Here is a 26,246-nt window from a genome sequence, read left to right on the forward strand (position 1 = left end):
CCTTGTGCTAGTAATATTCAATCAGCGGTACTTACGTGGCGGTGTTCTCGGCGAGGTACGAGAGCGACGACACCGAGTCTGATTGGTTGTAATCGAAGTAGCCAAGACCGATAATAACTTTGTTCTTTTTTCGATCGCTTCCCAGCAACGACCGAAACTCCTGAAAAGCGAAGCGAATTTTTAGCCCCGTCTTTTTATTTGCTTCTTACGAACATCAGACCATTATGGCCATTCAAGAGGCCGAAGAAAGGAAACATACAATCATGACCAAGTTAGAGACAACAATTAAGGGGAAAGGTGAACAGTTCTGGTGACTGGGAAGCTGTTTTTAACTTACGCTTCAAATCGGATATTTTTCAAGGTGGTGGAAGAGATTAATTGTATGAGTTAGAGCTTAATACGGGCTCCATGAGGTAGGCCTGTAATGTTTCGTGTGGTTTTTTATTAAATCCAAGCTTTTTGTTAATAAAGAGGAAAATTGACTCTAATATACATTGCATTTGCCATAATTCAAGAGTAGGAACGGCGTCTGTCACCATAATGTTTGAAGGAGCGTCCAACCTCTAAAATTTATAGAAAAATCTAACAGTCTTCGTACTGATCTCTTAAAGCCCATAATATTTGAATTAGTGTGCGAGTTACGAGCCTGGGTTGTAAAGTCTTTATTAAATGAGAGCATCCATGCCAACTGAACTACATTTCGAAACATTCGCTGGAATGTTTGGCATAGCATCTCGGCTAGAGCGTAGGCATTTCCACTAGCGAATAGCCAGAGTGCAAAAGGTGCTAGCATGTAAGGTTTAAGCTCCATTGGGTAATAATATCTTTGACAAGTGAACGTACGCGCCAATATCCGGGTGAAAAGCAACAGTGTGCCAAACACAACTGGCCTTAAGAATAAATCCGCGAAACAGATATCCCAATCCACGTCACTCAAGAAAAAAATACACTTGCTTACCTTAAGTGTGGCACCCGCGTCCAGCGAGAAATTTCTGGCAATATCTCTCTGCTGGTAGATGTTCATGATGGCGTAGTGGTTGATTCGCGCAGTGCGCATAACGTCTGTCAGCTGGTCCCGAATATCCGTATTGGCGAACATCCTTGGGTGTAGATAGCTGAACAAGAATCACGAAACTTCCGTTTAAAAATTTTATCCTCTCCTTTCCTCTTGAACGCCATGTTGGCGCGTCATGCACACGTCACGCAACCTACTTGTCGTACAGCTCGTATCAATAAATAGGCACAGGGCGCCACATGATGTTAAGTTTTGTTCATGATAGAAATCAATTCTCTGAAATTTTCTGCCAAAATTTATATTTTTCCGGTAGCAAAAAGCGTGTTTACTGCTGACAATGTTTATTTTAATGATTCCATTCAGACTCCGTGCTCTGCGTTTTCATGTTAATGTCAGCATTTTCTAGGCTCCAGGATCCGTACCCCAAAACGTTTGCCGACACAGCGCAGATTTCATGCAAACTTGAACATTGAGGCGTGAGCTGTGTTTCATGCTTTGCCCTTTAGGGATTATAAAAGGTGAGTTTTACGTTGACGTAGCGTCTTTGTTTTTAGAACGCGGTAACCCATTAAGACAGGGCAGCTACACTTTGTCCTCAGTGCACGCTTAGAGGCCAGGTGCAAAAAAAAAAAACGGCAATAAAATCTTTTCTAGTTCTGTGTCAAAAGAGTGAGCACAGAAAAGCACATATGGCATACGCAATAAAAGTGAGTGCGTCAGGAATGTCTCCAAAGAATCGCACTTTTTAAAACCAAAAGACGTAAAAATTCGGCCATTACCAACACTCCAAATTATTCTGGCCAGCAGTTGAGGCCTTTCGGCGGCTGGTTGCACCCGTTACGAGCCGCAGCGACTGAGAAAAGAAGTATAGTCATTGATGCGAACGCCAATAGAAGGTGTTTACAGCAGTTGGAACAAACGCTCGCAGACGACTTTCAGCTTCGCGTCGCCGACGAGCGAAGGTGCTGCTAGTACAACTTTTGCGGGAACTCTTTTCATTGGAGCCAAAGAAACGACGTGGACTTTGGGTAGATTGTGACAAAACCAGGCAAGGAGGCTACCAGAACACCACGTAAAACACAGCAGATCTTCATATAGGATACTACAACGTTTGCGCTTTGCTCACTTCGGAAAGTCGGTGAGCACGTTTGTGTGCGCCTTGCTGGTTCGTGCGCCCAACGGCTACACCACGTTGCTCCGTGGTAATCGCGCCTGAAATTTCAAAAAAGTGTTCGACTTCCAAGCTTGAGGCTCTGGAGCCACATTTTAGCCTCCAGCCTGTCGCTAAACCTTGCCTGTCATCTAGTTACTCCTAATAAATCCGGCTTCCGGAGACCACTTGGTCTCCGTAGCTACGTAGATATTTCGTAATTTGCCTAACTGCGTGTCACACCACCAGGTGCACGCGTAGTCTGCTACAGAGCACTTTAAACGCGTGTCTAGCTTTATAATGAGCGTGAAAATTTGTCGCAAGCAGTTTCATGGTGCACACAGCACACTCATGTGCTTTGTACGAAAACTAATATTTCTTTGCAGTTGGCTCTTAAGCTCATCTGGTGTTCGTTATGGTCAAGTCATGACAATTTCCTTGCACTGAAGGTGTGTATTGATACGTTTGTTGTTGGCGCGAATCCTAGGATTCTAGTTTGTTTTATAGTATATCAGGAAGATTTTTTACGGCCTTATGTTTCAAGATTTAACCTTCAAGGTGAGAAATAGCTTGAGCAGTAAAAGCGATAAAACGGATCTTGAAGTACACTCTTACGCCGATCCATGTTTGAACGATTGTTTTGGGCTAGTTGGTATAGATTCATTGCTGCGAGGCAGCGCACAGAGACGACTGACAAGAAAAGGCACACAGCAAGGCGCTAACTATCAACTGAATTAGTCGGAAAAAACATGTCGAGAGCTCGCAGAAGCGTATCACATATGAACAGGCGATGACTCATGGGTTAGCAGTACCACCTTTGCTCTGCATGATAAAGAAATCACGCTTATTGACAGGTTTGCTGATTGGCCATTTCCACGTCGTGATGTGTAACCGCTTGACTTCCAGAACAGTGGTATTTAAGAGATGTTTTTCCGAATAAAATTCAGTTGATAGTTAGCGCCCTGCTGTGTGTCTTTTCTTGCCCGCCGTCTCTGCGCGCTGCCTGGTAGCAATGTACGCCGATCAACTTAAATTTTATTTTTGTCGATTATTATTCGTTAATTGTGACATTATTCAGTTTTAACGATTGGCAGAAAGTCCTGGGAGAAATTTATATGATGAAACACTCGTGATGTAATGCTGCGCTGCTAAATCCTCAGGATAATAAAAGCTAAAATGTGTTATACGACTTCAAAGTTCTACATGCAATAAAAAGGAATCATGGTGTTGTAGTTGTTGTACGTAGGATCTGAAAAGCTGCAAATACGAACTGGCTGTTGCTGTTGTCATAGCGGAGGGCTCCGCAATAATTAGGACCACAAGAGAGTTCGTTAACACGCACTGACGTCGCAAAGCACGCGGGATTAAGGCGCTTCATGTGTAAATAGAAGGCACAAAAGAAGGCAGTGTTCTGAAAGCGGATTGTTCAAGCAGACCCAGACAGTTATAGTACTACGTAAAGTGCCGATTCTTCTCACAGCAATTTACTATTCTTGTTTTAATGTCACTGCGCCGCAGTGAGTTTCCGTGTAGTTGTTTTGACGCACCCTTTTGTTATTGTCCTGTTTTAGAACAAACACGCCATAATTCATCATCTGTGGCATGCGCAACTCATTGGAATCAGTTTCTCTAGACGTTGTAGCATTCATTTAAGGGGTGTACTTTTGTATTTGCGATTCAACCCTTACAAAAATATTTTTAGGTAGTCCATAGACTGTCCATAGACTTCTGTCTATAGCGTTTATATATTCTCTATTGGCAAACCGTAGATGAGTGTATAGGCTATACAAATTATATAGACAGTCTATAGACAATCTATACAACACTTTTGGTAGACCTTTCTCTATAGACAGTCCATAGACTATGAATAGGCAAAAATAAATAACCATAGGAAGGCATTAGAGGCTATAAGGGCTCTATAGACTGTCTATAGATCATATTTGCAAGGGAAGTACTAACCGGACGTCGAAGGACAGACCGCACGTGCTCTCGGTGTACAGCTTGCAGGCGTTCCTGAAAGCCGCGTAGCTGATCTCGGTGTCCACTGCGAGCAGCATCTTGGACTCGACCCGCACGTGCGTGTAGATCAGGATGTCGCAGGCGCCGTCCGGAGGATATTGCGATGGCAGCGCCGCAGTGAGGCCCACCGAGCACAGCAGTGGCGGTGCCTGAGTGGCGGGAGTCGTCGTCGCAATCGTCGTCGCAATCGTCGTTGTTGTAGTCATTGTCGTCGTGGTCGTCTCAGGTTCCGTCGTCACGGTGGCTGCACATGTGGTTGCGGTGGAAGGCGTTGTGAACAAAGACTGAGTACAGTCTTGTCCAGACCAAATCTTACCAGCTGTTCTGTGGTGTATAGGCACCCTGAACCGATAGCGCGGGAGATAATAGAGGCTGCTGAGATAACCATGCTGCAAGATGAGAAAAACGCTAAAGGCGCCCGTGTGCTGTGCGATGTCAGTGCACGTTAAAGATCCCCATGTAATCGAAATTATTCCGGAGCCCTCCACTACGGCACCTCTCTCTTCCTTTCTTTCTTCTTTCATTCCCTCCTTTATCCCTTCTCTTAGGGCGTGGTTCAGGTGTCCACCGATATATGAGACAGATACTGCGCCATTTCATTTCCCCCCAAGACCAATTATTATTAGGATTCCTGTACTACTGCGACCTCGAATCCCTGACAGAAGCTGAAGCCCAATTTTTGAAGAGTTAAGGCCCGTATGTCTCATATCTTTTGGTTTTTTTGGTTTATGCGTATAAGTGACTGTTCCTGTCAATAAACGTCAGTTGGAAGTAAGCGCTCGTGTGTCGGCTCTCGTCTTTGTGCTTGTCTCTTTTAAGTTGCGCTCTATATATTTTTTAATCATGAATTAGCAACTAGCCCGCACCCTTAACCTAGTAAATTAGCCGGCAGTTCTTATGCAAACGCAACTGTGATGAAACGTCGTTCACCAAAAAAGCGGCACTAAAGAAATGATTTTTATTTGTACGAAAAAATCAAACGCTTGGCTTTCTACGAATTTTCTTTGGAAACGAAAGAAGAATTCAGTGCTGAGGAACTTTCTATTGAGAATAGACGATTTTTTTTTCTACTCTACAGGATTCAAAGTCTTGACGTGCATATGAAAAAAAAAGAGAAGACTCCTTGGTCAACGACTGGAAATGGATGTCAGCGTGGTCTAGTCTCACAGATCCGCCATTAAAATGTCACTGACGCCAGCTTGTTAACGTTTACGCAGTGATATTTCTAATTTTATTTTTTCGTGTTTCGAGGTGATGCAAGGTTTCTCTTAGACAAGATTAACAGGTTTGTTATTAGAATATCGTAGGGGAAGGCCTTGAGGTATGAGACAGCAGGTGGAATGGGAAAGTCATTTATTCGTGCATTATCAGCCAGCGCAAGTAGTTTACAAATAGCTCAATAAATGGAACTAGCATAGTGACAGGTCTGCTGGAAATAGCGGTTGTAACTGGTGCGCTTAAGATCAAATATCAATTATTTATTCCTTTAGAGCCTAATGCATATCCAACCCGCAAAAGTAAGCAGCACTCTAGTGCCTGAAAAAGCCTGCATTGTTGTGCTTCAGGCCAAAGATATTTAGGGCTCAGCTGTGAACGTGTTGGCGGGTAATGCCATCGTTTTCTGTAGTACGCAGATGGAAGAAGTGGGTCGGTAAACCGAAGCCAGGAATGGAACGTTGTCAGCGCCTAACTTTCATTACCTAAGACTGTACTGTTGACATGCGAGTTTTTGTGCTGAAGTCGGTTGTCTTGGAGAAAGACAGTTTTAGAAATGAATGAATCATGGAACCACAAGGAACAACCAGCTCGACAATGCAAGCAAGTTCAAACCCCTTAGACTCATTTTATTTTCTTAATGCGGTATAAAATCAGCGTATTTTTTTGGTTAAGCGCAAGCCAGTCATAACTTCTCCAGATTGTAGGAGTGTGCGATAAGGTCACTTCTTACTAAAGAAAATACTGTTAGTGCAATTTCGTTTTGATTAGGACAGCCTAAATATTTTAACATAGTAGCCTTCTTGGAGAGTTGGTGTGTTGATGAGGGGAAAAGGAATATAAAGGAGACACCACTAATGCATCAATTATGTCTCCTGTATTACGAAGTTTTCTTCGTGAACTTTGCAAATTACACTTCAGTTTCTTGATAAGTGTGGCTCACAGTGCATCGACACGGGCAATATTTGCGGACAGCTCATTGCTCTTTGAGAAAGAAGCTGGGGAGGAAATTAACATAAATCACTTACATGCGGAAGAGAATAACCACAAAAACGTTAAAGCCTCGAAGAGGCTGATACTGATTAATGTGCCAGGTTTCGTGCAAGTTAGGAACTCTAGCAAAAGGTCATGTAGCTTCGTGGCCGCAGTTTAAAGTGAGGAAGAGGGTGAACAGATTAGCAGCTTTCAGAAAAAAAAAACACGCTCTTTCGGTAACAGAAAAGCGTCAGTACCATAAAAAACGAAAACGCAGTGTTTTAAATGCTGCAATCATAACAAGTGTGGCGAAATATAGGGACTGCCCTTTTATTTCACATTAGGTTTGTTTTACATTAACCATATACCACATGTGGAGGAATAAAGGGACTTCGTTTCACATTAACCATTGACATTTGGTGGACAAATGCGGATTGGGAGCATTTTACTGACTTTTATCCGGTGTCCCACTGCCAGCTCTGGCGAGTGTGAAATTCGACTAACGTTGGTGCGGGAAACAACTTTCTTAGCTTCTTGGGCCGTTAGGCGACATAATTTGGGACATATTTTGGATGTTGCATCTGCTCATATTTATAGCGGTGTAAATTGCTCGGATATGTTAGCGAATAAAAAAATATTTGCTAAAAACTGTCCCAGTCCTTCAGCTGCCTTCAAATTCGCATGTCCGAACTTCAATTAACCAAAGTGCTGTCTGCACCTTGTGTTGATTACAGATTCAAATATCAGCATGCTCATTCACTTCTGAACAGAGGAGGGAAACATTCAATACCAACACAATATTAAGACTGGATATTCGCGAAATGCTTGCGGTGTGTGGTAGCGCCTCTGCGGTACTCTTTTTCTGCGTTTATTTGCATTGGTAGCTATATATTAAACTTCACAGATGTAAGCTGCTTCAGTGGTTATCCAAGATGCTAGTGAAAACATTTGCTAAATCTAAGCCTAAAATTCATAATTCTGATCAAAAGAAGCAGTCGCATAACTATTTATTTATTTACTTAAATAAAAAAGGTCTTTTATAGTGACGTACTGTTCGGAAAAGAAATTTTTCAGCTAAATTCTGTAATGTGTTACCGTACTTTATGCCAAGTAACGCTTCAGTTGCCTCGAAAGTTTTTTTTAATGCTTAACCTGAAGGACTTAATCTCGAAAAAAAAACACGTGTTGAAATACATGTGGTCGGTGCATATTTTTCGATATTGTATGTCATATAATTCTCTTACAAGTGGAAAATCTTTAATAGTACTTAAACTTGGGCAAGCAGTATTTTTTTCTCCTAACGACTTACTCGTTTGATACGGCGTCGTCTGGGTTTCCGGTGAAGTCCGGGGAGGTGTGATGGATGGTGTAGTTGTTCGGTCTCGCGGCACCTTCGGGAGAGGCTACAAACAACGCCAGTGAAGTGCACACAAAAAAAAGGAAAATTATAGTGCAAGTTACTTTGCAGTGTAAGATAAGTTAAAACGACGGCTGCGTTTTTGGGCTGTCCCAGAGGGTACTGCGTTTCAAGCATTCTTATTTTCCGGAACAAACACACTAAACGGGAAATTAATTATGCGAATTAGAGAGAACCAGCTGGTCTGCACTATGATGGAAAGCCCTGCACTAAATTTATCCGCTGCAGAATTTATTGGAATGCTCTGTTGCGCAGCCCGTAAATTTCACAAGGGGGGAATATAATGTCCGACTTTTCGACCCGGGCACCATTTGACCCAGTGTTGCAATAGTGCCGGCGCATTCTTTCGCCTTCCTCTCTTCCTATTGGGTTACCGTCCTATGTTCTGCGGTATGAATTCCAGCCTCCGGTCTTCCAAGTCTGTCGATGAGGCAAACCTTTTTATTGCCCTAGGCTACGCTTTATGTGTCAAAACGGACTTTATTCACGACGGTGCAGATTTTAGCCTTGTACAAAGTTGAAGTGGGGTTATGGTCAAGATTACTGAAAGCAGAGTAGCAATTCCGCAATGAGTCTTCTCAAGCTGAAAGTGAGATTGATGTTAACGATGAGTCCCTCTTGCGGGAGAATATTGCTGGCAGGGTAAGCCATTTACACTTACGGGCCCAGCCCGACCGGTGTTTTCCGGCACAGCCAGGGGCTCGTCGCTGGTAGAGACATGGCCTTCCCCGTCGTCGTCAAAGCCTTAAAGAGGAAAGACGAAAAGATAAAAGTGAACACCTCTTCAACGTCGTCCAGATCACCTGGTTCTTTTAAATCAGGATAGAACGGAAGTTTTCAGTTTTTACCTATATCATATACTCGGAATACTCTAAACATCTGCTTTTATCTCCTCCTTTTGTCTCATTGCTGTGCTAAGAATATTTTCATACATATTTCGTATTTATTAAAAATCACAGCAAAAAACAGTAATTTGATCAAATTAGTTAAACGGTCGAAGACGGACATCGTGTTTGTGTCTCTGTGGCACTATTCCTCTTCAGATGTATCCTTCATTGGAGGGGAGATAAGCGGACAGAGAATTTTTGCAGCCTTTATTCCATTCTGAGAATTTTATTACCGGTTACCGGGGGTTTCGGGAATTACTTTAGGCAAGTGAAGGTGATTTAATTTCAGCTTTCGCCACACAGTACCGGGGCGTTTTTGTATTTCGCATCCATCTAAATAGCGTCGCCGTGGCCTGTGTCGAACTCACGAATATCAGATAAGCTGCAGAACGGTAAAGCCAGTGGGCCACCACGCGAGGGTTTATTAACTGAAGATTGCAGGAAATGTGCACGTTTCCAAAAATTTACCCTTTGGAGCGTGTTGACTATAACTTGAAGCAGTAATATCGCCAGGATTGCTCCCTGTAGGTTACTACTCTATTTAGGAACACTTTAGACGAGCAGTGATCAGTTGTGTTAACATGACATTCAATAATCAGAATCCCAGCTTTATAAAGCTCTCCAATTCGCAAAAGAAACGAATGTTCGTCTTCGATCACTTGCAGTGCAACTTATTTTTCATTTTTCATATGTATTCGTAGTTGCAACCAGCGTTCTTTCTGTATATTGCACTACAATGTCATGTATGTAATGCTGTTTAGTTCTACGTCATTAACGTCAACAAGCGCTGTACTGTATTTTTTTCTTCGTGGAGATCAATTTATCAGCAAGAACCATGTGACAAGGTCACCAAATCGTGGTACTGACCTTTTTGTTACAAGTGCTGTATTATGTTTTTGTTTAGGAACATGAAAATGCATACGCTTCACTTTATAGAAAATAGGTATACGAAATGCACTATTCATTAACCTTAGTGAGTCACCCTATTGCTTTATGTTCGATGGCTGTTCAAGTTAGCAATCGTAATATTGCCAGTTTGCAGACCTTAGGGATAAGAAAGGTGCTCCAAGTTGCACAGAGCGTTGCAATGAGTCGGACGATTTCATCCACAATAACTGCTTGCTCCGACAGTAGACACGATGTGGAGTAACTTAGTAAACCATTTCCTTTAAAAAGCGATATCGATTTAGAGTCACTTGGGTCTCTGTTAGAGCCTAGCTACGTTAGAAACGGTAACTTTTTCTAAAAAATAGTTTGGGGAACTAACTTCGGAAAGTCAAAGCAGTCGCGCCGATGACGGCCAGGCTGAGGACGCCGACCAAGAGACAGCAGCACACATAAGACCAAGTCGTCGGGCTGTCACTGAATGCGCAAGTCACAAGAAGAAAAACGGTTTGGTAAAATGACTTGAAAACACATTTCGATATGCGGACATTTATGAGCTTGTGATGAGATCACTCATCAAAGCATTTGCCGTGCTCACGCAGTGAACATAATGCGTTAACAGAGAGGCTTTGCTCGCCTTGTCTCTTAGCTCATTCATGCTGTCAGCGTTTAGAAAATTGGAAAGGAGAAGGGTATAAAAGTTTTGGCCAATCAATGTAGCGGTGTTGATGCGACAGACACTTGCAGAGTGGTATTTCCTTGAAACAGCTCCGATCTAAGACCTAGCTCATTTTTAACAACATATTTAAATTGGGTTGCGCACTTGGGACTTTGAACCCTCCCCCCCCCCCCGCCCCCCAGCGCAGGAATTGTATTCCTACTAAAAAGAATTGTTGCAAAAGAAAGATGGTTTCCCAGATATTTTGTATGCCTTAAGAGAAAGAAGAATACGGCTAATCCTGATTAGTCGGAATGAACCGCTAAAGCTCTGGAGACCACGTGCCCAGGGAGCGCCAGTTTTCTGGTGTTTCGGGGATGTGATATCAGCAAAACTTCGTGCGAACTCATATCACCCATACGTAATATTACTCCTATAATTCCTTCTGGAAAAAAAGTGTTACGCGCAACTGCTGAACAAATGGGATTCCCATTGTTTCCCCTTCTTTTGGAGTGCCCCGTGGAAAGTGAGTCGGCCTGCCGTCCTATTGTGGCTACGAAATTTATGTCCCCCCTCTCCACTCCTTCCAGTGGCAAAGAAAAATTCGAGGGTCGTTTGAGATCCGCCTTGAAGTTGTGGCAGGACAGCCTTATTGATTGTTTGCTATTTTTATTAGTTAGTACCTCTTCTTAATCAGAGACACTCATTGCATTAATCATTAGGAACACTAAATCACATTATTTCACCAGATGGCACACTAAAGTCTACCTTTAACCGAATCGAATGAACGTGCCTCAGTGGTCTTAGTGTAGCGTCTTTGACAAGCAACCAAAGGTGCATGAGTTTGATTCCAGACTAACATTGCCAATTTTCTGTTCAAAGTAATTCTTTTCTTTACATCCTTAGAAGCCATGAAGAGACGTAATTCAGGCTACAGCCTTATAATCATTATTTATTTCAGGTTTTAATGATTTGCATTCAACAGCTCATTGTGGGACGTCAAGACAGTCTCCAGAAATCGGGATATTCTCAAAATGCCATAGTAAACAATTACGGTACTTTCTATGCTGAACAGGAGGTAACGCTGTCGCGTAATAAATATAGTAACTGCGTAATATTTAGAGGGTTTATAGTTTTATAAACCCATTTGGAGAGTTTATTGGGTCGACCGTCTTACGCACCAATTTGGCTAACTGAGGCGGCTGATATCATTTAAAGGCCCTCACGAATTTCCAACCCACGGGTAGTGCCCTATGCAGTTGCTCCCTCAAATGACAGCGTCCCGCAGTTGATTCTGGAGAGGTTAAGATTAATAAACCTCATTCAAGTAGAGCAGTTATATCCCTCTTCTCAGTCAACAGTGCGCAAGAACAGGCGCAGAATGAGTACTTACAAAGTAGAGCCTTCTAGAAGGAAACAACATGTGTAACATGACATTAATAAAGGGCCCAAAAGGCATGCTTTCAATCCAATCAACCATGCGCCAATGTTTTACGAAACTGTACTCTCAGGGTGAAAGACAATTTAGAACAAAAAATAACGTGAGACTTTTCGCGGACACTAAGGCTTTGGTCCAGTTCTGAATAGAGGGACATTATTCGCGCCAAACTGAGCAAAAACACGCGTAAAATATTTTATTTTACGACGCAGATAAGGAAGACGCAGCGCGCAAAAGAAATTTGCGAAGCTATACGTTTGTTCAAAAGCGAGCCAGCACTGTATAAGCACGCCGTATACAGTCCAGAAGCAGCAGCAACTGATTCTACTGTAGAACTTGCTTTCTGATGCACTCAGCAGTAATTGTCTGTTTCCGCTTTCTTGTTTTTGTATATTTGATGTTGCTTGCGGAATATAATACATAGCGCGATGTGTATTCTCACCGCTCCTGTAAGTGGTGCTTAGTTTTCTCATTTCATTCCAGAACTCTTAATCTTTAGGTATTCAGGAAGAATATTAAGAAATGGCAAAAAGTTTAGGAGAACCCCAAGCACGACTTACCACCTCAGATTTTTAGTAGTTTTATCGTGTTCTCATGCAAAGTGAAAATTATTTGATATCGCAGCTGGCACTCTTTTTCCACAGAGATTTAAAAAAAACGCAGATCATAGTTTAAGGCCGACCCCTCTGATGTGATCCTCGATATGAGCCTATATGATCTTCGGGAAAGCTGTCTACATCTGCCTGTGTCCTGCACATTGCAATCTTTGGCGCATTGTTAACAAAAAAAATTTTCTACCAACGGCTTGGCTCGAAGGCACGCACATTGAGATTTCCGCAATCAGCTCGACCTCTTGCTAGTGCACGTTGTCAATGATGTGCTTGCGGAACAGTTAGCTGAGCGGTTATCATTAAATCTAAAGGTAATAGGTTCGATTCCCTTCCAGCTCACAACACAGCTCATTTATTTGAGTCTTTATATCACCCGAGCATCAGCAGCGGGAGTCTTTAGCCGGCATACCGGAGTTACTGCGAAGCTATAAAGTGCCGCTGAATTCCAGCTGGCAATTACTGTAACCATATGAAGAGAAAAAAATCAGTTCTACTGCGCGGCCTTGAGACAATCCGTAAAAGAATCACGACAGCAGGAAATAATCAAAGGCTCTGATGGTCATGGTCGTACTCGACTCACCTTTAGAACTGGCCGTTATATGCGTGCTGCTTCCAGGGTCTTGGGCTGTAGAAGAAGGGCACGAATTAAGAAAGTCATCGCTCGAGAAAGTTGTGCACGGCAAATGTTCACGTACCAGAGGGGTCGAGATAGAGGTCGTAGTCCAAGGGTACCTCCTCCGCCGTGAGCAGATACTGGTTGTCAACTGCAAAAAATGTTTAGGGAAGCACGGTTGCAAGTGATTTATTTGTCGTCGCATAGTGACACTCTCTGTTCTTGTTACAAGGAGTTCCCTCCAGATTAGAAGAGTACGATAAACTGCGACGAATCATTTACATCAGCCTGAGACGCGATGTGTACACTGTTTACCCTAATTCTTTCATGCGCTCAGGATGTAAAAACATATAGCTACTGAAATCTCGTTTAAATATCTTTCGCAGCGTTCTGAACTTCGGGTTCCGTGCTGGGAGGTGTGTTATATAGAGAAAGTTATGAAATATTCGTGGCACAGAGGAGAATAATAAATTTCTCTTTGCTCTTTTTGTGCTTGCTTTTGTTGGCGCCACAGTTACAAGTACGATTAAGCGTCAATGAGGCTTCAAGCCTGAATCAATCCTCGAGAATTTTCTTCATTTTTTTAAATCTTTGAGAAGAAAAAATGGATAATGAACTTCACCAAACACGCTCACTACACAGCAGCATAAATAAGCCGAGAAAAACTACGCCACCCAACGTCCTTTCATGACTGCCACGCCTATTCAGTTGTTCAATATACTACCTACACCTGACTACACTAACTACAGGGTAAAGGCCTCTCCCATGTCTCTCCAATTAACCCTGTTCTTTGCCTGCTGCGCCCATCGTATGCCCGCAAACTTCTGAATCTCATCCGCCCACCTAACTTTCTGCCGCCTCCTGCTACGCTTGCCTTCTCTTGGAATCCTCTCCGTGGCCCTTAAGGACGAGCGGTTATCTTGCCTTCGCATTGCATGCCCTGTTAAAGCCTATTTCTTCCTTTTAAAGGCAATGAATCCCAACCACTTCTAATTTGCACTGGAACAAAATCATGTGTGTTACTGCAGAGGGCTAGCATTCGAACCAATTATGGGATAGCGCAAAACGGGATATTACGCTACATCAAGTTGAGCTTGTAATGCACTTTGGTCGTAGTCTTGATGATCTAAGGCGGTGAGTTACTTTCAAGAATACTAATTAGAGAACAGGCTAGAAGCCGGCAAGGTCAGAAATTTCTTTTTCCTACCAACTGCACAATTTTCTTAGGTAAAGGCATTGCGGCAGTGCCTGCGATATCGTCAACTCTTTAACTAGAGCTTCGGGACCAAAGGAAAGAAAAGGATTTGCGGTTCCTCGAAAGTAATTTTACCTTAGAATGCGATTAGTAACATGCCATCTACATCTATATTGCTGAATAGCTCCAAATATCCCTCCTAAAAGCACTAAAAGCTTAATAATATACTTTGTTATCAATGCTCCAGTAGGCTGCTTCGATAACAACTGGCACGCCAGGCCACTACCATCATACAAAACATCCTTTTTCGTGGCGAGCATTTCCTAAGCTTTTTACTTTAGCATTCTTTTATGCATGAGCCACATGCAATGAAACAAACGGCTGGGCTTTCATAGACCTGTTTACATGTACCCGAAAACGTCGGGTTGAGTCGGGGGTAGGCTTGGGCAAACATCATTCCAACTTGACGACTGCGTGTTTACATGAGGTCGATTTTGGCGAGTCGAGAAGGGTTCAACTGCTGCGACACAAGTTGTCGAGCAGTGCAATGTAAGCGAGCAGTGGCAGCCTCTAAGATCGCGGCGTGCCACCGCGGTCTTGGAGGCGCGTCAGCGCAAACAAAAACAGGTTCGCATTTATCTTCGCCCCTCAAACCAGGCGGACTCTTGGACTCGACAGCGTTTACAAGCTCATCGAGGCAGGGTCGAGTTGAGTCATGAGTCAACATACCCCTTGCGGAAGGGTTGACTAGACCCGACCCTCGACTCCCGACCCGACTCGGCGCGCGTTTATATAAACCCAGTAAACGGCTTTCGACCCCATAAGTCGACTCAACCCGACCATGTCGGGTTCATGTAAACGCCGCTCATGGCTCCTGGTTTCCACTTGCTGAACTTTCGTTTTGTCTGCCATGAGCATTCGGAAGTCCAACGACAAAACAAGCTCTGAGCTCGATAGTACACCTTGGGGGTAAAGATGAGGCAATCTTACCCATTGCGAACGCTTGCTCACAGGAAGGCCGAGATGGCTGTTGAAGGCAAAGAAGACGCAGCTGCGTGAAAAAACCAATTCTTCTTCTTCTTCTTCTCCTTAGTAAGCATGGCAATACCCACGCAGGGAGATTGGCCAAGGATCAGTAGATAATCCCAATGAGATATTTGCGCGGGGAAAAAAAGGCGTGAGAAGACTGAATCAAGATAAAAATTTAAAAAGTCAAATGAATTTAAAAAATATGAATTACAAGAAATAGAATCGAGCATTTGAGCATTTTTGGACATGCGAAAAAATTTTGTATACAACTAACAAGGTAATAGATCAGTTGCACTTAGGTAATCATGAAGGTAGCCGCAGACACTGCTTAACGGGAATTCCTTTGTGCTCGCACCGAACGAAAGAATAACTGGAAGAGACAGAGGGAGTCCTAACCTCGAAAGAAGGACCTCCAAATACTGTTCTATCTGAACGGCGAACCGCCGGCAAGAGAGTAGAAAATGATCTATTGTTTCAACTTGCCCACATGATACGCAAAGGTTTGTCGCAGCGAACCCATATCTGCATAAGTACAAATTTAAGTGAGAGATTCTGCATCGCAGAAGCATCACTGACATCTCAAAAAGCCTTGATTTGCACCACCGGATATTCCATGGGAACTTTAAGTGGTTGAAATCTACGGTATTAAGCAATTGATCACTCAGGTTGGCTGAAATATGTTGGAACCTCTGGAAACGTAAAGTTTCTAACAGAATGAGGTGAGGGACGGGATAGATTACAGGAGCGTTGAGAGCTGACCTTGCCAATAAATCAGCCACCTCGTTAAAATAGACGCCCGAATGCCCAGGTACCAAGACAAAGCGAATCTCACGTACTGTGCGCGGAACAAAAAACCTAAGCGAACTATTCAATAAAAATTTTCCCGAATTTTGGAGAGAGACTAGAACTGAAAGGCAGTCTGCAAGAATAAGAACCCGTGCTACATGCCTAGGAAGCTTGAGAAGAGCCAAAACAATGGCCAGAAACTCTGCGAAGAATATAGGAGCATAATCTGGGATACGAACGGAAAAGCTCCAAGCCAGCTCCTGCGAATATATCCCAACCGCCGCCTTCTCGCAGCTGCCAGAGGCATCAGTGGAGATAACAGTATGAAGAGGAAAATTCTGTAGGTGTTCAAAAATGAGACCATTTAGGATATTTGCGGGCATATGTTTCGCATGGGACGGAAAAATATGGTCATAATAGAAGATGGGGTCAGCCTGCGTATCTGCAACTTGTTGCAAGGAGATCGGATCAACACGGAGCGGGGCTAACAGATTCTGCGTGAACCTAACTTGCGGAAGCTGATAGCGTGGCCAATGATTAGTGAAAAACAGGTGTGGTTGGGATAGAAAAATGGGACTACGAACGCCGGGGGCCGTGTCGAAGGACCTGAGGATAGTAAGCACTGTTAGAAGTTGGAAGTGGGAAAAGAGATCGGGGATACGGGCTTCTAGAAAAAGGAGAGCGTTTGAAGCTGATTTTGGGAGCCTGAGGCTTGTCTGTAGGGCACGCCTTTCCAGTAAAGCTAATAGATGCAGCTTGTAGTTTGCGCTACCAGAGAACAAGACACAACCAAATTCCAGAATCGGTCTCATATAAGCCTTATAGAGCAACAGTAACGTGTCACGACGCATGCGAAACTTTTTATTGTCAACTCGTGTCAACCGGCCCAGAGCACGTTCCCCTTTAATAATATTATTCTTAATATGGTGTCGCCAGTCCAAACTTTGATCCTAAGTAACGCCTAGGTATTTAACCGACTCCACCTGCGGAATTGGAGTAGAGCGGTATACTAGCGAGATGTACAAAGGAGTGTCGGGTGGAAATACCAGCACGCCACATTTGCTGACATTAAGTGATAAATTAATTTGGTTCAACCAGAGTTCAATAGCATTCAGGTATGCCTGCAGACACTCGTATAGTGCATGAATATTTTTTGCTGATGCGAAAAAAGCTATATCATCTGCGTATACATAAACTGTAATGTTTGGATGAATGGGTATGTCCCGAACCAATATGTTGAAAAGCAGTGGAGACAAAACAGATCCTTGCGGCACACCTCTTGATTGAACATAGGTATTAGAACAGGAGATAGGAAATGAATGATAGGAGAGGACATAATATTAAAGGCTATTGGAAAGTGGTCACTACATGTACCTGAGTCTACTGTTGACCACGCAGATACTCCGACCCTACGTGATGCTATTGATAAATCTATAACTTGACGAGAAACTCCACGCATAAAGGTTACTGCTCCCGAATTGCAGCAGCGCACTGCATTCATAGACATCCATGACCAGAGAAGTTGGCCGCAGGTGTCAGAGCGACTACCCCTGACACTGTGGTGCGAATTAAAATCCCCTGCGATGACTGTGTTGTTTACTCCGCTCAGTAAGGTATCCAAGCAGTCTGTCCTGTGAACACCTACAGGAAAGTAGACGTTATCCATAGTTACTTTGGCGCACTCTGAAAGGGAGATTTCAACCGCCAACAACTCAGAGTCAGGGAGCATACCTTTCTGCTAGATAGATGCCCGGTGACATATTTTTGTAGAGATCATAGTTACCCCACCACCCCTGTCATTAATGTGGTCTACCGTGAAAACACGGACCTTTTTCTTTGAAAATGATTAAAGTGGAGAGAGCCACGTTTCTTGCAAAATCACAATATCTGGATTATGTTTATGAAGAAGTATTTGAAGATTCGTGAGAGAAGAAAGTACGGAACAACAATTCCATTGCAGAACTTTTAGACCCGCCATGATTATCGACTGATGAAAGAGGCAGCAACAGCCTCCTTCAGCACATCAGTCTGGGGGATTACTTTGGGGGGTCCTTTCTTTGCTTTGATTTGCGGAACAGCTGACTTCAAGGGTGAGGAAGAAGCTCGACGCTCCTGGGAAAGACAGAGCATTTCAACATCAGTGTTACAGATATCTACGTGAGAGACACTGCCAGGAGCGCTGTTGGCAGGCGGGATTTGGGATGCGTCAGGAGGCGACATGGAGTCACTCTTACCAGCAGCACAATTTGGGAGCGATGCAGGCGTCGCCGCCGAAACAGATGATTGAGAAGGCAGAGACAGGGCTGCAACAAGTTGAGATAAAGCCTCGGTGTAGTTGCACAGCATTCTCGCGACCACCACAGAAAGAGCCTGTTTTACTGAGGACACTGTCGAAGTAGTAAAACATGACTCTATATCTGCAACAGAGCTTCGTGCACGGCTTGCATATGTATTATTCTTCCGATACAGAAGTGCATACGCATCTGCTCTCGAGCATCGCTTCGCTTGAATTATATCTAGCAGACGCATACCGCAAAAGAATGTAATTCTCAGTACGCAGCTTGGCCAGGGGTGCTCACCGAAGGAACCTTCACGCCTAAGAGCAGACCGAGTAATTCCAAACGACGTTAGACAAACCCGAGATAACTCCAAATCCGCCCACTCTTTTGCACGAGGAACGTTTACAAGGGAAGTTCGGCAAATCTTTGAAGTACGTGGAAAAAAAAACGTATCAGGAATAATTTTTTTCTCCTTCAACTTGATTCACCTTCCAGTTCCTTATAATGTTTTTAGGCTGAGAATTCAGTGCGCAGGTGAGTGATGACTGCAGAAGTGAAAGTTGTTTCTATTGGCTAGTTAACTTCAAAGCGGAGAACAAATCTTTCGTTATTCTAAAGTATTTCCTTAAATTTTTTTGATAGAGAGATTTGTTCCTAGCGACAGCTTGCTCCCCACGGCCGCATTGCGCTTAATTATTATAATAACTGGCGCATTGTGCGTCAAGGTTTCGGAGCCTCCAACTTACTGATCGGATCTAGCTCTCCTTCACTAATGACCGCTCTTAAAAATGAAGATTTGAATGTGGGCATGGATTTCAGGAGTAATAACAAAAGTAATCCCACCATATTACAAAGTGGGCTGACATTGTTAGAAAAGTGTAGAAGGATAATAGAGGTTAAAGTGTGAAGACACTTCCAGCTAATAAAAAAATTCAATAAAGACACATCAACTTTATGCTAATTCGGTCGTGCTATAGTTTTCCTGCTATGATACTCATATGCGAAAGACCGTCCTCTTTAAAAATGAAAGCATGTAAGAGTATATGTGAGCATGCTTGTATGGTTTTATATGAGTATGAAAACATATGATTGAGATACGAAGGACGCGAGTTTGTTCCCGGCTGTGTCGTTCGCATTTCGATGAAGGTGAAATGTTAGAGGTCTGTGTACTGTGCGATGCCAGTGCAAGTTAAAAAAATCATAGGTGGGCGAAATTTCCGGGGTCCTTCACTACGCCGCCCATAGCCCGAGACCCTTTGAAAAGTTAAATTCCATAAATTAAACGTTTCAGACTATACGATTAGTGAAGACACTTGCTTTCGTGTATCGCACCCTACTCCTGGGCTGACAACAGTGCTCACTAGGTTGATTTCGCATATTTAACGTGCCTTTTAAGATTGTGAGCAAGGCACAACTATATCTGTAGCTGAGAACTGACACCTGGGAAACCCTTAGGGTATCTTACATTTTATTTATTACATTATTTCGTATGTCATAGGTCATGTCAAAAGCGGCTTGACCTAATCCGCGCGATACCATATAACGAAACCATACCACATTGGGTTTCATAATAAAACATTGGCGCACTTTTTATGTTACTTGATATTTTCAGCCTGTAAAGACATTTATGCCAGCTGCATGCCTAATTGAGAATAGAGCTCTGAGCTAGTACCTGTTCTGGTTGGTTTTAAGATGGCTTTTGTGTTTGCATGCCTGCATATAAATTTCGTGTGCGTTTACAAGAGCGCCGATCTACGTACATAATTCTCATTTCGGCGGAGTCAATTCAATAGGTAGTGCTTACCAGCCGGACTCGGTTAAGTTATAATAAAGCTGTTGTAGTTGGCGATAAGAACTGCAGAATCAGATCCCGCCGTCGCGGTGGCTCAGTGGTTATGGCGCTCGGCTGCTGACCCGAAAGGCGCGGGTTCGATCCCGTCCGCGGCGGTCAAATTTCGGTGAAGGCGAAATTCTAGAGTACAGTGTACTGTGCGATGACAGTGCACGTTCAAGAACTCCAGGTGGTCAAAACTTCCGGAGCCTTTCAATACGGCGTCCCTCATATCCTGAGTGGCTCTGAGACGTTAAACCTCGATAAACTACACTGAAAAATCAGACCGTTCTGTGAACTGTTGTCTACACATCAGCAGCAAGCCAGTGGAATCTGGTTGATAGTTCAGTCTTGCTGAGTGCCATTAAAATTATTGTGCTCTTGGGTTGAGATTAAATGCTATTTTTCATTAGGGACTATGACTTTTTCATGAGGCACTGGCTATAAATATTTTATTACGGTTTAAGACGTGTGTGCATGAGCACAATGCACCGTAAAAGCATAATTTTGGGCCTACAAAAGCACATTTTAATTATAACACTGAGCTATAAGCTTAAAAAAATCCAAAACGGAGCTGCAAGTTTTGTCCTACGTTGACATTCTTGAGGTGAAAGCTGTACCGATAAGAAACAAGAATTACTGGGTTAAAGTCTTTCTTCTAGAAGAAGAAAATTGCGCCTTAAACGGCTCTGTCAAATATTTCACGATAAAACCGGCATTCAAAAGAAAAAAATTATACAGGCCCCACTATGTCTCTTCTCGTATTGATCACTGCTTTCAGATTTTGGAATACCGTACCGGAACTAATATGTATGCAACTTCATTTTTTGTACGTTCTATCAGTGAATGAAATCGCCTTTCAGGTCAGCAAGTGTGCGGTATGAATGAAATCTGTGTTTTTTTTTCATCATTGTTACCCCACTACAGTAGCGCCTTCGGACTAAGCGGGGTAAAATTTAAATAAATAAATAAATAAATAAATAAATAAATAAATAAATAAATAAATAAATAAATAAATAAATAAATAAATAAATAAATAAATAAATAAATAAATAAATAATTAAATAACGAATCGTTCTTACAGACTGCCACAGGTACCGCACTACTTGCATATCTGGTCTCTGGCGCGCAGTTTCGTAAGGGTCATCTCTCCCGAAGATCATAGACTATTTCTTGACACATGCTGGTCATTCGCCTCCATAAGATGTCGGCGGGAAGTGGTAGCGTCTATTTCGCTGACAGAGTGCATTGAGTGTTGGCTGTAACGGCATCGGAATGGACGCGCTCGGTGACGTCATATCGCAGGAGCAGCGCACAAGCCAGCGGCGCTCGTAAGCGGAGGAGAACTAGCGCATGTCTCGTGGCTCAGATGTCTGTGTGCGCCAAATCGGGACTTGTTTTTCGGTGTCCAGCAGCAGCGCTTTCCATTGAGGAAAATGGAATCACCAAGCGCGAACCCAAATGCCGCTGCAGCTGAAAAAAACGACATGGGCAAATATTGTCCCTGATCATATATATCCTATGGTTGTGATAGCACAATATATTACGGGGATATCTGCTAAACGGCCGTACGAATTCTTAGGAAAAAAGAAGCCGCGTATTTTTTTCAGGTGTATTTAACGGAATGCTTGCATGTTCCTCAAATAATTAGATGTGGCACAACGCGGAAAGCGCAGTGCATAGAATTAATTGTCGCAACATTTGTACTGTTAGTTGGTCCACGCTTGAAGTCGATGGTGCGCGGTCATTTTGAAACACAAGAGGCGGCCAGACTTCTCTCGCAAGAATATAGCGACGTTCACCAACTTCTCTGACTTTCAAGATTGTCTTATGTTATGTGTTTTCGCCGTCTTACGAGGAAGTTTGCCACCTTTAATTTGAGAGTGGCCGAAAGCGGCGTGGAGTCTGTTCTCCGGCAACCTCCGACAATGCCTGCTACTTTCTCTGCTATCTTGTTATTTCGCGCCAACCCATGTTAGCACCAATAAATTTTCGCTTTGAGAACCCCCAGTTGTCGTCTTGCCGGGAGTCTGTCGTATCAGTGCACTCATGAGAGGCATTTACAAAAAAAAAAACAGATGGTTTTTTTTGTCACATTCGTTTCTTTAACTCCTGTACCCTTTTGGAGATTTTCTAACATTCCTCTTAAAATAACGACAGTGTTATAAAAGAGATAAAGGCTAAATATGCAAAAAGGAAAATAAGTAGCGTCGAGTACAGGAAAGAAATATGAGTAAGGAGCATTCTTCTGCATTTTGCGGTTTCTCTTTGTTGCCACTCTGTTTACTTTTAGATGTGCGTTGGCAGTTTTTTTTTTTTGTGAAACATTTTACATTTATTAGAGATAGCTGTTTATTTCGGCATCGTGTCCCTCTCACCTTCCAATACATGAACATTCTATACTACCTATTCCGATCAGTGGTGTATTTTCTTTTCTGAGAAATAATACCACTTGTCGGTATTTATCAAAGCCCGTACAACAGCACTTGGTAAAGCGCTGACCCGCCGGATAGCAGAAGCTATCGGGGTACTGCACAGTGTAAACCCCCCCCCCCCCTCGTTACTAAAAATAAAAATTTCGCTACCAACACCCCCAACTATCTTTGCGGTTCTTTTTTGTTTTCATCGGTAATGTGTCCTGCCATTAGAAGACGAGAAAGGTGAACCACAACCGAGCTCGAGCTTGACAACGCGTGCCACGAGCGTTCAAACCCCGGTTCCTCGCTGCGCGACCAGCCGTTGCTGCTCAGCTTTTCCCGCTTTCTTCGGTTCCCCGAGCTCGGTTCTCCATTCTCGGTTCCGCTTTTCGAGACCCACCTTCCAGCCATGGGTGAGTACAGACTGCGCCCAGAGTAGCGCACTTCGATAGGATGCAGCGTCCAGCGCTCTCCGGCCAACTATTAGCTCTTGCTATCTGCATATGGCAGTGGATACCAGAGCGGGCAGGGCGAGTTCAGTACTTATGCGCCTACAGTAGCCTCAACCCCAGCTGTGCTACAGGCTGACAGGTTTGCTAATCTTTTCGGTCTAGTTGTGCGCGCCCTCTTTTGAGTGTGAGTTACAACGCGGACACCTTTTTATTTGGCGAAGGCGCCACAGATCGAAGGTTTTTGTTGCTTGTTTGTATTCAAACGTCGTTTAGGCAGAAAAGGGTGATTCAAGAAGTTGTGACAGCAGAACTGACATTAGTGCCTCTTCCGCTGTTAGTGGTTCGCATAAAGCTGGCAGATTAGGCCTACCGCTCACCACCTTTGCACTCACCTACAAGAGTACTGATGAGAGCAGACATTCGTTCCAATCACTGTTCCTGTGTTTGTTGCGCGGAATACTCGTCGTAAAGAAACCCAATTTTTGTTTTAACTCTGCAAGCTAACTGAGTCATTTTTCTTACAAGCTCCTTAATCATCGTGCTTCTTCGCGGATTTCTTCTGAATTGCTGGGAAGCAGGAAACGCGAATAGAGCAAATCGAAAGTGAGCACTTCAGCGCAGCGGCATTAGTTCAGGAAAAATTACCACCTGCATACCGTCACAGAAGAATTCACATATCACGTGATAAACATGACGTCTTGTTTTCAGCAATGATAGCGATCTCGCAAAACAAAATTGCTTGCCGTTAATGTAATACGTTCTTGTAGTGGAGTTAGCATCTCAATTTCTTCTCTTGCGAATCTTTGTCCACAATAGCACAAAAAACTGCCATAATGGCATCTTCTATTAATACCAACCACTCTTGTTCTACAATTCCATAGTGCTTCCCTCTCCTTCCCCACTCCCTAAAAGCTAGAAGAAAAATATAATAGAAGAAAACTGAGATATAGGTATATGCCACTGTCCCAATGCACTGTGGTTCACTCATGGCACGACGCGGAAAAAAGGGCGAATTTCGCAACCGCTTAGCATCGAGTTCACCTCTGTCGCACCATCTCAGTCAGTTAGACACAGGAGATCATCTCATGCTCACCTCGGCAAATGAGTGGCAATCGAGCTACCAGTGCTGGTAAGCTGGGTGGGCAGGGAAAAACTTACCAAATCTAAGTTCATGACAGAACTGAGAAAGCGTGCTAATGATGAGAAATGCGTAACAAGACGATGCTGAAATTCGCCAGCCTCTATATACACTGCACTTTTTCTCACTGTGCACTTTTCCTACTGGGCATCGCCTAGATAACCTCCCTGCCCTTCCGTCCTTCTGTTTTCTCTCTCTTTCCTCGCAGCTTCCGAATTCGGCTACTCAGGTGTCTCCACCATGCAGTCTGGCGTGTCAAGTACGTGGCTGCACCCGTTAACGATACGGGTCTCTTACCGCGTTCTCCGTGGAAAAAAAATTTCATCCTGGCCCGCAGCCTGAACCCAGCACCACCGCCACTTTTGAGGACGGTTTAAGTGGAAGGCATTAGGTTAGGAGTGGGTTACTGCATGGCGCTAATTGAAGAGCGACTCCGTGGGCGCTCGGCAGCCTCCATTGCCTACAGCAGCTGTGGTTTTTGTTTAACGCTTAGCTTATTAGCGACGCACTGTCATGATGCGATACAGCCAAGATAGAGCTGTGATACTAATGGGGATGTGCTCAACCGGAGACTAGGAACTGGAAGACTTCGACTATAGCGAGCCGGGCTTGCCTCCTGCTACTGCTTGAAGAGGAAGTGAAGCAATGTGTGTGCGATACTGCTCCACCATTGCGGTGCTTGAATAATACGTATTGCATGCTTGTTGTCAGTGTGGTGCAAGTATAAAGCACCCGAGTGGGAGTTAATCATTAACGCCAACCTGAAAAAAACTCGTAACGTTAGAAAGGGAAGCGATGCGGGTCTCTGGCCGCGTTCTGCGTGGAAAAAAATTTCATCCTGGCCCGCAGCCTGAACCCAGCACCACCGCCTACCCGAGACAGTAGCGCTTCCATCTATGGTAAACCGGGCAACCAGCTGAGGTCACGGTCATGCTGAATCGATCATCAAATTGAAGATAGTCCCTAAACACAGTGTCCTGAAACCAGGTCTAAAGCTCTTTTGGGTTCCTAGCCCACCATTCTACATTTTATTCATACGATAAAGTTCCTCAGACATTGAGCAGTGTGCGGTCAGATAAGTGTTTGCGGGTGTACCTGGGAGGCTCGGTGCAGCAAGATTCAAACTTGTTCGTTCGGTTCCTCATTTTCACAGGTTTTCAGTCCGGATTATGTAAGTACGCATAATCGAAAGCTGTCGTTCTGTGAGGCATGTGAAATTTTAGTAGTTTCTACTATATAGCAAACCGAGATGATTGATGAAATTTTATGTTCGGAAAGATCACTGCGCGAAGAAGAATGAGGACTCAGAAAAGCTTATACTTTAGCCCAGCTGCCAAGCTTGGACGAACGGCTTGGGCCCCCCCCCCCCCCCCCCCCCCCAATCTTGTACGAGACAGTGCCATAAATTGTTACTGCTGCAAACTGTACATATTGCTTCGACTCTCTGCTTTTCACGTCCTCTGCTTTTCTGCTCCCGCGAAACGCTTCTTGAGTTTGTCTCAAAAAGCTAAGTCTCCGAGGGCAGTCTACAATTAATTATCCAATGCTCCGGTGTGTGGCCTCAAGACTAGCGCGAGGTGATGTCGCTATGCTGTCTTATAGACGCTCCACCGCCAGTCACTATGACCCTGTCATGTGAATTTTTATCCAACGCACTGGCTTAGTCGCAGAACATAGTTTACAAACGAATTAGTGTCTCTTTTCGCAATTAATATCGGAATCTTTCACATTACTTAGCCGCTCAAGAAGAGCAACAGTAAGTACATGCATTTCCCCGTACCATCCTCTACATTGATATTTTCAGTTTTCATTTACGTCGCATTGTTAGGCTTAGTAGAGATATGTCCAAAGCGAGTGGAAAGATGATGTAGGATCGTAAATGTTTATTGTCCCAGCTAAACGAGACTGGCTTCACGCTTAAGCGCCTCCTCACATGCGAGAGGTAGCCCAGCACGCAGTCCAGCGATAGACTAGTACGTAGTTTTTTATTGCAAAGCTTAATTTGTTAGCCTCGCTAGATTTTTCACTATAGTGTTTATAATGCCAGAATTCGAATGCGCTACTTCCTTATTGATCATCACGAGCAATGTGAAATCCGCTGTGAGGGATAATAATTAGTTCATTACCAAGGCGCGTCCTTCGCGTTCTAAACTATTTCAGAAACAAGGACAGTGGAAAGGTGTCGACATTATTAATCCCTATCGAACATTATAACACAACGTTAGTACTGCGCTTC

At 43.6% G+C, this 26,246-nt stretch overlaps 2 protein-coding genes across 2 annotated transcripts in view; one reads left to right on the forward strand and one right to left on the reverse strand.

The window, feature by feature from the left end:
* The window catches only part of LOC144134432 (uncharacterized), a 28,743-nt gene extending 20,892 nt beyond the window's left edge, over nucleotides 1–7,851 (reverse strand). Inside the window, exons 1-4 of the mRNA XM_077667347.1 lie at nucleotides 7,684–7,851; nucleotides 4,125–4,428; nucleotides 959–1,115; nucleotides 36–160 (exon numbers count right to left, since the gene is read on the reverse strand). Coding sequence (XP_077523473.1) covers nucleotides 36–160; nucleotides 959–1,115; nucleotides 4,125–4,390 — 548 coding nt within the window. The 5' untranslated portion in view covers nucleotides 4,391–4,428; nucleotides 7,684–7,851. The remainder of the gene's footprint in view (nucleotides 1–35; nucleotides 161–958; nucleotides 1,116–4,124; nucleotides 4,429–7,683) is intronic.
* An 8,612-nt stretch (nucleotides 7,852–16,463) lies between these two features.
* Nucleotides 16,464–26,246, forward strand: part of LOC144134433 (uncharacterized) — a 43,437-nt gene continuing 33,654 nt past the window's right edge. Inside the window, exons 1-4 of the mRNA XM_077667348.1 lie at nucleotides 16,464–16,508; nucleotides 22,680–22,833; nucleotides 24,219–24,269; nucleotides 25,164–25,181. Coding sequence (XP_077523474.1) covers nucleotides 16,464–16,508; nucleotides 22,680–22,833; nucleotides 24,219–24,269; nucleotides 25,164–25,181 — 268 coding nt within the window. The remainder of the gene's footprint in view (nucleotides 16,509–22,679; nucleotides 22,834–24,218; nucleotides 24,270–25,163; nucleotides 25,182–26,246) is intronic.

This window comes from Amblyomma americanum, chromosome 5, assembly GCF_052857255.1.
Source record: "Amblyomma americanum isolate KBUSLIRL-KWMA chromosome 5, ASM5285725v1, whole genome shotgun sequence".
Taxonomy (NCBI): domain Eukaryota; kingdom Metazoa; phylum Arthropoda; class Arachnida; order Ixodida; family Ixodidae; genus Amblyomma; species Amblyomma americanum.